The following is a 12,387-nucleotide window of genomic DNA, read 5'->3' as shown; positions in this document are numbered from 1 at the left end:
AGCCTGACTTTCTGTTCATTCTTTTCTAGGTAATCATCTGCACTGATGGACTGGCAAATATTGGCCTGGGATATTTAAATCCCAAAGAAGAGGCACCCAGTGAGACCGCCACTTATTTCTACAAGAGTCTTGCTGAGGAGGCAGTGGCCAAGGGGTAACGTCTTGCAGATTTATTCTGAAAATAATAATAATCATATTAGGGTTGAGTGGAGGAGGATTTGGTATAAGCAGAATTCAATGATATCTGATTGAATGCTTTTCGATTATAATTACTCTTCCAGGTAAATCTTTTTATTAATTATTTTTAAGAAGACCGAAAGATTAAAGGTCACTTTGTTTAGTTCCTTGTTGTGGCTTTGATTTAACAGCAAAAGTACTATTCATCCATCCATTATTAAAACTGCTTAACCCATTTAAAGGACCAAACCTGCAAAGGGTGCTGGCCCATCACATGCATAGAGTACATAATACCCACACTAATTTAGAGCTGCCAGTTATGCCCGCATCTTTTTATATTGGGAAGAATGCTAGAGTACCTGAAGAAACAAAATGAACACAGGCACACGAGGGAGATGTTTTAATGTCATAAAGACAGTGACCGGCCAGGGATCTGAACCCAGGACAGAGCTGCACCACCCCACTAACTGTACATGTATGGTAAATTATGAAAAAGGTCATTTTATTTGTTGACGCAAGTATAAAAAAACACTGCAAATATGCTCACTACATCTAACATTTCCAAACCTTTCCACGAGCAGGGCTTCACTTTTGTTAAGTTTATCCTCATTATGGTGGATCTTCCTCATATCCTTGAACAATTCAGTGCTACTCTGGACTTAAATTGCATTAAAACAATTCTGTTTGGGCTAATAGAGAATCACCTTAGAGTAAAGCATTCAGAGAATTATACATTGTTTCTTTTTTGTGAAGCTTATTGTTTTACCCAATTTTCCTAAATTTTAAATCTCAGTATCTGAATATCAGTGAATTTCAGCAAAGTTTGACTGCAATGTTTTTCTGCCTGGCAAACCTGCAGGGTCATCGTCTCCGTCTTGACGTTTGAAGGCACTGACTGCAGATTGTCTGAACTGGGGCAGCTGGCAGACAGGACTGGAGGACGGGTGAGTACCATTGTTTGTGTTCGTCTGAGAGAGCAGTAATGGAAGGCAATGGGGAAACCCATGCTGCACTACTGGGCCAAATTTATAACAGGATTAGTCAATCTTATTAACTGTGAGTGAGATATTATATCACTGACAGCTGGTAAGTACTGTTAAACTGCAGGAGTATCCCCTTTTAATCCATTTGGTTTCTCGGTGGTGAAAAAGATTCTGTGCTTCTGATCTATAACCAGTACAACACTTGTGGGAATATATTTATTTCTATAGCACCTTATCCCAAACTCTAGGATACTTTGTAAAGATGAATTCATACATAGGTATGAAAAAAGCCCAGATATTTTATTTTATTTTTTTATTTTTATTTTTATTTATTAATTTTATTACAATCAATACATAGCAATCAAGTTTTTACAAAAAAAAGAATTATGTTAAGAACAGATCGATCCCCACCCCTGAGAGAGAGAGCAAGCCAAACGGTGTAAAATTTAAGGCTTGTAAAAATACCTAAATTAATAAATTCTTTGTGCTTTATAAACTTATTTTAAAATAATACTGATTAGATCCTGCCATGTTTTGAAAAAAGTCTGTACAGATCCTCTAACTGAGTATTTGATTTTTTCCAATTTTAAATAGTATAACACATCAGTTTCCCACTGACTTAAAAGAGGAGAGTTTGGGTTCTTCCAGTTTATCAGAATTTTATCAAAATCATTTTACAGTTAGATAAGTCTCCCATGACCATCACATATCTCCCTTCAGGATCCAATACTACATCTGATGCTACAAATGGTACTGTTCTATGTATGAGAATTCCCACACCTCTAGTTTTCTTTGTAAAACTAGAATGGAACATTTGGCCAGTCCAGTCTTTTTGCAGCCGGAACTGATCCTTACTTAGTAAGTGGGTTTCCTGTAAAAATACTATTTTAGCATTTAGACCTGTTAGGTGAGAAAGTACTTTCTTTCTCTTTAATTCGTGATTCAGGTCTTTAACATTCCAGCTTACGAAGTTAACTGTCCCATCATGGAGACACTGATTCTGAGTTTTTGATGTCATTTTATAGTCTTAACTGGAAGTGAAATAGTTTAGGTCTTAATTTCCTATTCCCCCAAGAGTTGTTGCCATGCAGCTTATTATTACGTTGATAGTTATAATTATAAAGATTGAGATGATAGATTAGGTATAGATCAAGCCTGCTCTCTTTCTCTTCCCCCCTTAACCCCCCACCCTCCCTTTTTGCCTCCCCAAGTGAGGCTAAAACCCACTTCACGCAGTCCCAGTCCTCTGACATACCCAGAGACAGAGCACGTCCAAAGCACATCAAGCCCCCATGCAGTGGCGCTTTAAGGTTAAAAGATAGAGATATCTGTTACCAATATAGTCTTTAAAAGAGGAAAAAAAAAAAAAAGAATTTTGCGGATATTTTAGATGACACAGCACAAATATAGAATATAAATAACTTAAAAATAAATATCAGACGTTTACTGTTAGGTCTTAATAAAGCAATTGTGATTTTGGATGAATAGATAAGTTTCCAGTTTGGGCATGAAAGATGAAAGGCTTGTGCAACTGCAGAGAGATTGAGGAATTGTGTTTCACAGTTTGATTTTTTTTTTTTTTTATATACTTTATTAACCCCCATAGGGAAATTGTTTTCTCACATGACCTTTGAGGGTCAGAGCGCAGGGCCAGCCATTGCACAGAACCCCTGACACTATTTTCAGGTTGCTCAAGGGCCCAACAGAGTAGGATCCTTTCTGGCAGTAATGGGATTTGAACTGACAACATTCCAGATACCAGAGCAGATTCTTAGTCCCATAGTCACCACTCTGAGCTCCCACAGTAGATAATTTGGTGTGGGGACCAGAGAGAAGATTGGTGTTAGAAGACTTGAGGGAACGAGCTAGTCGAAGAAAAACAAAAATATATGAAGGAGCAAGGCTATTAAGTGGTTTGAATGTAGGTGTGAGGAGTTGAACATGAAGGAGTGCAGGAAGACAGTGTAACTGGAAAAGAACTGGAGCAATATGTGTGGATGGATAGACTGTCTGGTGAGTTTTGGATATATTGCAAATTACAGAGAATTTTGACAGGATGGCCAGTTTATAGTGAGTTACAGTAATCCATGAATGTATGAATGTGTCAAAAGCAGCACCAAGATCAATGTGGCGTAAAGCATTGACAAGAGTCAGCAGAGTGCAGGAGGCCATTTACAACTCTAAGGAGAGCAGTTTCTGTACCGTAATTGGTTTGGAAACCACCTTGGAAAGGATAGTGCTAATTGTTCTTAGACATACCCACCGATCATTTCTGCCAAAGACGTGATGTAACAAAGAAAAACAGATAATTAACTCATTTTTGGAAAGTGTTTCTTGTGTCCTTCCACTATAAATTGGCCAACCACTCTTTTAGTTATTCCTGTGATTTCTTCAGATGACCACCATTTGCATAGTTTTTCTTTACACCCTTTTCACCTTTTTTCACAATTTAGCTTGCTCAACCTGCTCCTCCTCCTCTTCCTCCTCTATTAGTTCAGTATGTCTACTTTTTACGTAGTTCAGAGAACACTTGATGAAAGTGCAACATCCAAAACATTGTTTGCTTTTTACTTTCTCGTACACGAAGTGTAGAGAGAGTAATCTACCAAAAATTCAATGTTGAGATTTTGATGAATCTCGATGTTTTAGACTTCTCTGACTTTCTTGTATACGAAGTATAAGGAAAGTATTGGAATCCTCTAAAACTTCCTTTTCGAGATTTTGGTGAATCTCAACGTTTTAGACCTCCCTGAGTCCAAAAATACCATTTTTGGAATTATGTCTGTGTGTGTGTTGTGACAGATAGGGGGCGCTATCGTTCCCTTGAACCCCTGTCCAAGACTCCAGACACCAGATAAAAGTCCAAAATATGACTTTATTCATAAACCACAGTGCACAAAGCACCCTCTCCTCCACTATACTCATTAAATTACACAATAATCACTAATAAACAATTCCTCCACTCCCAGACGCATTGCCACCCTTCCACAAAGCTCAGCCTGCCGTCTGGGAGCTCCCACAGTCCTTTTATACATCCTGACCCGGAAGTGTTCCCAATCCCCAGTCCATGTGATTCTTTATCACTTCCAGGTCAGGTACAAGTCCTTTTCTTCACCTCGGAAATATGTCACTTCTGTTGTCGCTCTTCCTATGACGCACTTCCGGGTTATAGGGCACATATGATTCTTCGGTCCTCCCTGCAGCTCCCTCTTGCAGCCCCTGGTATCCAGCAGGGCCGTGTATAAAAACTACATAGTCCATGATTCCCTGCTGGTCTTCGGAGCACCTCCATACTACAGGGAGGGCTCCACCTGGCGGCCTGGGGGTATTGGCCGGGATGACAATCTGGCCATATACCACAGTGTGTATGTGTGTGTGTGTGTGTGTGTGTGTGTATGTAAACATGATAACTTGAGTACGCTTTCACTTAGGTCAGCCAAATTTTGGATACAAGTATTAGGTACAAAACGTAGCAACTTTTGGGCTATTTCTTTTAACTAGAAGTGGTACTTTACCTGAACACATTTTTTTTTTTTTTTTGTCTGATATTTTCAACTTTACTTTTATAATAATTGTTCAATGTATTATTAATTTGATTTGATTTGTCTCGTTGATGGTTCATTAATGTACATAATATAAAAATATAGGGTGGTCCAGATCTAATTATGCAATTTTCATTACGCTATAACTTATTAAGTTTATTACATAGAAAATCCCCTGAAAAATCCCAGACCATCAAGAAGTGTGCGAACTGACGACATGAAAAATCGTGTTTGTGCCAAACTGGAATCATCCCCGCATAAATCAAAGTCATCCAGATGATTTGGATCTGCATAATTAGATCTGGACCACCCTGTATAATCATTGTCTTGCGGTTTACTCCTCAAATATCCATCCCCATATCTGAGCATATGAGAAAGTCTAGGGGAGACCACTCCCGATTTTTATTTTCAGTACTAATTCATTTCAACCTAACATGGTAGCTTGATATATTCATGGCATATTTTTGAACTGCCAGTTTTCAAACGTTTCACATTTGTGTGTGGTCTTAGCATTTTCACCTAATTTGTACTTGTGTTTATGTCGACTTTATTTTTTTACTTTTATTTTAAAGTAATGCTGTTCTCAGTGCCACTCCTAGCAAAAGTGGAATCTTCTTGGTTTGTATGTCAAAGATGCTTGCCTGGTGCTTTCCCACAATTCAGCCAATAATTAACTAACAAGTAGGAGAGTAGCCTGCATGTTGGTGAGATTCACAAACATATCCTCCATGCAACAACACACGGAGCATCACATGCTGGCCTACATTAGCAGCCTTTAACACCATGTAGAGGTACTGAGGTCTATATGGTAATAAATAATGTGTCAGCTAGGTACTGTAACATTAGAGAATCTCTGGTAAACACTCAATATCAAAACTACTAAACTTAATGCTACTCCATTGTTACCAAACCACTTGCTTTAGTGTAATAACAGCTAGGTTACTGGAAGTTGGACACACTTAGATTTCTAAACAACACCTGCAACAGGTGCATGTCATGTTTTATTCCTGTTTTTGTTTTCTGTGATCCTGACTGATGCCTTGAATCCATATTCTGTGCATTAATGGGAAATTACTGTTAATGTCAACGACATTAATTTGACATTTCACCAAATAGCAATAGCACAGCAGAGTCAAGCTGCAGACCTCCAGAGTTCGATTCCATTGAGGAGGTTGTCACTTTACAGTTTATTTCAGTAATGTTATGTGATACACCCAGTTACACTATGGCTAAGATTAGGGCTGTGGAAGGAGTTGTATGACTGATGTCAAGTAAACCAAACAACAGAATTGTGCAACCCAATTGGCTCTCCAGTGGGGGCCCTGAATAGAGGAGGTCTGTGGACCTGAAAAGATTCCCCACACTTTAGTCCTCTGATCACAGGCCCTATCTGTGTATTGGAAGGGGCTTCTCTCAACACCAACCAAACACACTTTACAAGTACAACTAATTTAATAGGTTAATTTAGTTGAATACAGTGGCTGAATGACCTGTTCAGGTTCACCCAGTGGGTCAGATGTACTACATATTATTTATTTTCATAACCCACAAATATAAGTGTGAAGGAAAAATGCTAATGCCTATACCAATATGCCACATTACAATCAATATAATATAAAGGGGCAGTACAGTGGCAATGAGAGGCACAGCTCCTGAGTGGGCTCTGTGACCTCTGGTTTTTCTTGCACACCACAAAGATGTACATATTAGACTGGATTTTCTTAAACTGAGGTGTTCTGTGAGCCATCTGTCATAATGCCTTGTATCAGCTGAAGCTACTAGAAAAATCAGCGGCAATCAACAAAGAGCCTGAATTTGATGCAACTCTGATTGCATTTCTCGTCACTCTGATCTGAGCTCAGCCAAACCAGAAGGTTGAGGTTCTGCTGGCTGTCATGATAGCTACTAAGCATCTCTTTTGTGTGATGCATGTATTAATATTACTGTAGTTACTTCTTTTATTACCAATGTGAGTAAATAACTAAAGTTAGATTTCTTTTACTATTATTAAAGGCAGATGTTTCCTGTTTTTTGTGAAGTCACATTTTTAAAAAAGACTTTGTGATGATCTAAGAGCTGAAATTATTATTTTCCTATTAAACACAAACCGTGACCTTGTGCAATCCTAACAGATACAGATTGAAACAAGAAGTGATGTTAACCTGCAAAGTTCTTCAGCTTTAAAAAAAAATGTTTAACTTCTCACTTCAGTAAATATGTAAAACACCATTTGACAGTTATAATAAAGTAGAAGACCCAAGAAAGAAAATTAAACTTTACATCAAGAACTGAAAACAGTTCCTTTGACAAATTCCAAACTTAACTCACCAAATCAATGAGGCTGAATAGAAAAATTAAGACTGTGCTTTATCATTTATAAGCACAAAGTGCTTTTAATAAAATCAACAAAACAACAATCAAAAACAAAGTCCAAATTAAATAAAGTGCAGTGCTTTCAGAATCCTTCAATAAATAACTAATCCCATAAAAACAGAAGTGATTAAAGTGGTTAAAATCCAATAGAAAAAAGTCTTCATTAGGTACAACGAGACTGAACCAATGCTCGAAGCAGTTTCTTTAAAAACAAGCCCGGTGCATTCTTTAACTTCCTTCTCAGCCTTACTGCCTTCTTCAACTGCCTTCTCACACTCTCTCTCTCACTCGCTCACTCTCACGCTCTCTCACTCGCTCGCTCTCACGCTCTCTCGCTCGCTCACTCGCTCGCTGCACAGGGAGAGACTGAGCACATGCAGAAATCATCGGCGCGTACGAACTGAAAGGGAAACTGGCTTGTTCGTCACCCGAGTGTGTGGTCGTGAACAGATGCAAAAGTTTGGCGAAGTTTTTCGTTGAAACCCGATTTGTACGTGATCCCAGACGTTCGTGACCCGAGGTTCCACTGTACATGATTTTACTTTGGATCTATACTTGTAAAATTCTTAGAAATGTCATAAGTGACCCAGAAAATTCAGATTTGTTTTGTTTGCCCTCAGTGCTGCTAGGATGGGCACTTACGCTCCACAATTCTGAACTGGATAATCGACTTTGAAAATAGTTAGACGTTATATTATATCTTTTAAATAAAAGATACGTGTGTTTGTGTTTTTGTGGGAAGGTGACAACTCAAGTACAACTTAAGGTACTGTATTGAAATATTGTGAAGATATCTGTGAATGAAAGCGTGATAGAAATGGACATATCCAAAATAACCGAGAAATTACATTGCTACACTTTGGAGTAGTCAGTTAAAACAACACGACCAGATCAGAAGCTGATTACCTAAGATAAGCATCTGTGTTACTAGCGGAAATATTATGTTTTCAAATGTATCTGGGGAAGAATGGGTATTTCTGCTATAAATGATAAAGTAAAATGAAGAACATACAGCATCAGATGTCTTGTATCTAATTTTATGAATTATCTTTTATACACTGTGGTCAGATGCAGGAATGACAGGTCGCAAAAGGTAATCAACTGAATTTAACTGGCTTAATCAACTGAAACTGTTGGTGCTAGGTTTCTTGCCCTTGCAAACAAAAAATGATTCAGCTCCAGTCGCAGAATTTGGGGTGTTTTAAAGGAGCTCCGTCCGGTTGTTCGCTGTGGTCACAAAAGATGCCTCCTTCCAGGCAGTGGGGCTTCTTTTAACTGGTGAATCTGAATGGGCAGAGCTAAGTGCCCTAACTGAGTGGTTTCTCAGCACTGCAGGGAGAGAAGGAGCAGACAATGTCAGTGATAGCGCCTACTCTCATCCCTGTTATTACATAACTTGATCGACTCCTCGGAGGATATACTCCGATGCGCATGCATGACAAATAAATTTGTTTTATATATATTGATATGTAATATCAATATCCTGTACAAGTAAGCAAAAAATCATTAATGAATAGTAAAGTGCTAATCTCAGAAGTTTTCATGGGTGCTACAATATATTCTTAAATTTAAAACTGAAGAACCTATTATACATCTCTGGAATTTAAATCTCTCATTTGTCTATAAGATTAACTATGAAAAATCTCCATAATTTGAAGTAATTGTGATAAATGAACAAGCTGTTACAAAAAATGTTTTTACTCCCTGGCTACCCATCACACTGACTGACATTCCATTATTTTTTGAAGAGCTTAAATAAAACGCAGGCCAAAATTTCAAAATGATCATCATAGACTTTACAAATCCATTCTTTTCTCTTATGGCTTGCTTCAGAAAGCAAAATAAGAATAATTTATAGATTTTATTTCTAAATGACCAAATAATGAATACAGTATGCAAAGAATTTTAGCATTTTTTTATATGATAAATGAATGCATTATTAATTACAAAATTTGCTACATCTTTATAATTTATTTCCACATAGCTGGCAGAAATATTAAATATTCAATTTTATCATGACAGGTTCATTTATTCTCTCGTTATATAATAAATTGAAGGAAGCTGAAGACATGCCAGTGCATTTTTAATTATACTTTCTTTTAAGAAAGCCTTAATTTATTTTTATCTCTGTTTTATCTGTTGGCAAAATGTAAAGTTTCACACACAGCAGTATGTTCTCTCTTTCCTTATTAATGTTCAACTTATAATAAACACATTTACTGTAAATCAACAATTAAAGTTTAGTGTTTCATTACTTACTCAATCATTCATTTTTGCTAGTAGTTCATTTTACTTGCTATTTTTATATAATATTCTAAATTGTTATTATTAGTATCATTTTGGCAGCATATAGTCAGTCAATAATGGATTTAGTAGGAATGTGATCATATTATTAATTTCACATAATGTTTTTTGCATATATCTTACTTGATAAGTTGCCTATTAGCTATTAAAAGTTTTATTAATGTGTTTATAATAAATTTTAATGAATATAACTCATCCTCCTGCATAATCCTTTATACATATTTCACTAATTATCCATAGCAGTTGCCTGATGAAGAGGCCTTAGCTGCCTCAAAAGCTTGCATTTGTAATCTATTTAGTTAGCCAATACTAACTACTTTCTCCTGTACTAATTATCCATGTAATAGTCCAAGTAATGTTATCTTGTAGGTGAACATTGTCAACATCAATAACCTGTCAAGTGAGATTCAGATCATACTTGAGGACAATGTTGTAGCTACTGATGTGAGAGCCACGTTGTTTCTACCAGAGGGAATGTAAGTATGAATGTGGTTTAGTAATATAAAGTCATCCAATGAAAACATTAGACAGTGCTAAGTGTGCCATTCCTATGCCCAGGTATTTCAGGTACGAAGACCATACGGATCATAAACTACTGCGAGAGATTGGTAATGTGACAGATGATTTGGAGGTCACATTTGAATTTGGGATAAAAGAGTCAAGCCTAGAGGGTGAGTGATTATGTGACCTTATCCATAAGATCTTACTCTTTGTGTCCATGTGTAGTTTATTAAAGAGAAATTTGATAGTTACAATAATCACAAGTAGGCCCAGTGACATTACACACTGGCTCCCAAATTGTCAATGTTAAAATAGTCAAAGGGGAGTCATGGCAAAAATAGGTCAAGTAGTTTCACATAACTGACTATTTTGTATTTTTTTTTTTTTTAATTTTCATAGGGGTTCCACAGATCACAATTTTCTTGCACAGGGTTCCGCAATTCCAAAAAGTTTAAGAAAGTCTGTATTGGAATAATGGTGACTGTAAATGGCTATGTGTGAGAGTACACCCTATCACAATGAAAGGTTTGATAGGTGAAAATATTTCAAATAGTGACAAGAAAAAAATGTGCTACAACAATTGAGGACAATGCAGGCATTGTCCAGAGGAGTAGATAAGCAAGCTGAAGTGCATGGCAACCATTGTGGTGTGTGTTTCGATCAAGTAGAACACATCTCACCTCAGATGGCCCAAAGTGAGCATTTCTGAAGTGTACTTTTGTTGTAGGGGCAACATGGTGATGCAGTGGTAGCGCTGCTGCGTCGCAGTAAGGAGACCTGGGTTCGCTTCCCGAGTCCTCCCTGTGTGGAGTTTGCATGTTCTCCCCGTGTCTGCGTGGGTTTCCTCCAGGTGCTCCGGTTTCCTCCCACAGTCCAAAGACATGCAGGTCGGGTGCATTGACGATCCTAAATTGTCCCAAGTGTGTGTGCCCTGTGGTGGGCTGGTGCCCTGCCCGGGGTTTGTTCCTGCCTTGCACCCTGTGTTTGCTGGGATTGCCTCCAGCAGACCCCCATGATCCTGTGTTAGGATATAGCAGATTGGAAAATGACTGACTGACTGACTTTTGCTGTACTCTTCTTTATAAAGTACTCCATTTTTACAATGCAAAATTTTATTATTTCAGATCCAGCCTTGAAATTGTATAAATGTTCAGGACAGGAGTGTACAAGATGGAGAAATTTGAATATGTATTACCTTGTGCCAATGCCTTTACATTTTAGTTGGGAGAGGTAGTGCTCAGAATGGAGAAAAGGTGCGGTTAAGGTTAACCACCAGGGCTAGAAGAAATCCGAGATAAACTACCGTGTCATGTAGTTGAAGAAGAATCTTTCACAACGTTCAAAACGTATTTGATGGGATGTTGGGACAATTTGGATCTTAGTTTATCAAAAGTTTTATGTCATGATGGCCTAGAAATCAAAAAAGGTGGCAAGTGGAACTTGCTTTACCTAACCAACATTAATCTAAAATTTGTAAATTAAAATTTGTTACAGAAATATATTTGTTTGTCCTGAGAAAAAGAGTTTGAATGGAAAGTTAAGCAAAAATGCGCTTCATTAGTTTTATACAAATATTATTTATAATCTGTGAATGTTATTCAGTGGGCCTTCTTTTATAATCTTTTCAATTTAATGCTTTATGTTATGGTGATACCACTCAGGTATAGAACTATGGCATATGATGAATATACAATGTGCTAAAGGCAGAAGCCTAGCCCTCCTCCCATGATGTGTACATTATCTTGTTGATTAGTTATCCTCTATTAGCATAACAGAAAGATAATCCCTAATTTAATTTTCATGGCTTGCTTGTTAATTACCAGGAGTTCTGTTTTTATATCAAACAGTTACAATTTTGAACCTCTTACTTATTTTCTGCAGCTATTGCAAAAAGAGAAAAGGTTCCCTTTCAGCTACTGCTGAGCTATAAAACCCGAGATCTGCAGAGAGCTACTCGAATTATTACTATGGAGAAGAATGTCATATTGACCAGGTAAGAACGAATACCTGGGCTGACTCCTCAATGTAGACCTGTGGTAACTTGACTTCCATGAACATGTGCAGCATGCAATGAAATGGTGTGATACATTTTTAACATTATTGACTCCAGCTTTCTGCTGGTGACATATGTAATCCATTCTCTTTTTTGCCCCTTTAAGTTGACCATCCCATCTGAACAATTAGGTGGGCTTTTATGTACGAAACCTTCAAAGCAACAGAACCTGCTCTCCTTGTGTTGTCAATTAGCAGCACACAATGACCAAATACTACCTGCCAGAACAAGACCTCACTGAGTCTGACCCCACCTTAAAATGCCTCTGTCATGATGTTTGGTGCTTTTGGCACAAATAATTAAAAAAATATAAGTTTGGGTGATTATTTGACAATTTTAAGGGTCGTTCTATGTCCTGTGATTATAATTAAGACGTTATTATTTATTCTTTTCATTCTCCCACAATGCCATTTCTCTTTCTTCACAAGGTGCTATTTTGAGTAATTTGGTGGTT

General features: G+C 37.4%; 1 protein-coding gene across 2 annotated transcripts in view; it reads left to right on the top strand.

Annotated features, from left to right (window-relative positions):
• The window catches only part of si:dkey-9k7.3 (circularly permutated Ras protein 1), a 141,345-nt gene that overhangs the window by 115,451 nt on the left and 13,507 nt on the right, over positions 1–12,387 (top strand). For both annotated transcript variants that reach the window (XM_039748587.1, XM_039748596.1), the window contains exons 12-16: positions 30–154; positions 1,037–1,121; positions 9,749–9,855; positions 9,938–10,050; positions 11,762–11,873. In XM_039748587.1, coding sequence (XP_039604521.1) covers positions 30–154; positions 1,037–1,121; positions 9,749–9,855; positions 9,938–10,050; positions 11,762–11,873 — 542 coding nt within the window. The remainder of the gene's footprint in view (positions 1–29; positions 155–1,036; positions 1,122–9,748; positions 9,856–9,937; positions 10,051–11,761; positions 11,874–12,387) is intronic.

This window comes from Polypterus senegalus, chromosome 1 (genome assembly GCF_016835505.1).
Source record: "Polypterus senegalus isolate Bchr_013 chromosome 1, ASM1683550v1, whole genome shotgun sequence".
NCBI lineage: Eukaryota > Metazoa > Chordata > Cladistia > Polypteriformes > Polypteridae > Polypterus > Polypterus senegalus.
The sequence above is the reverse complement of the archived record's forward strand: the minus strand, read 5'-3'. Positions and strand labels throughout refer to the sequence as shown.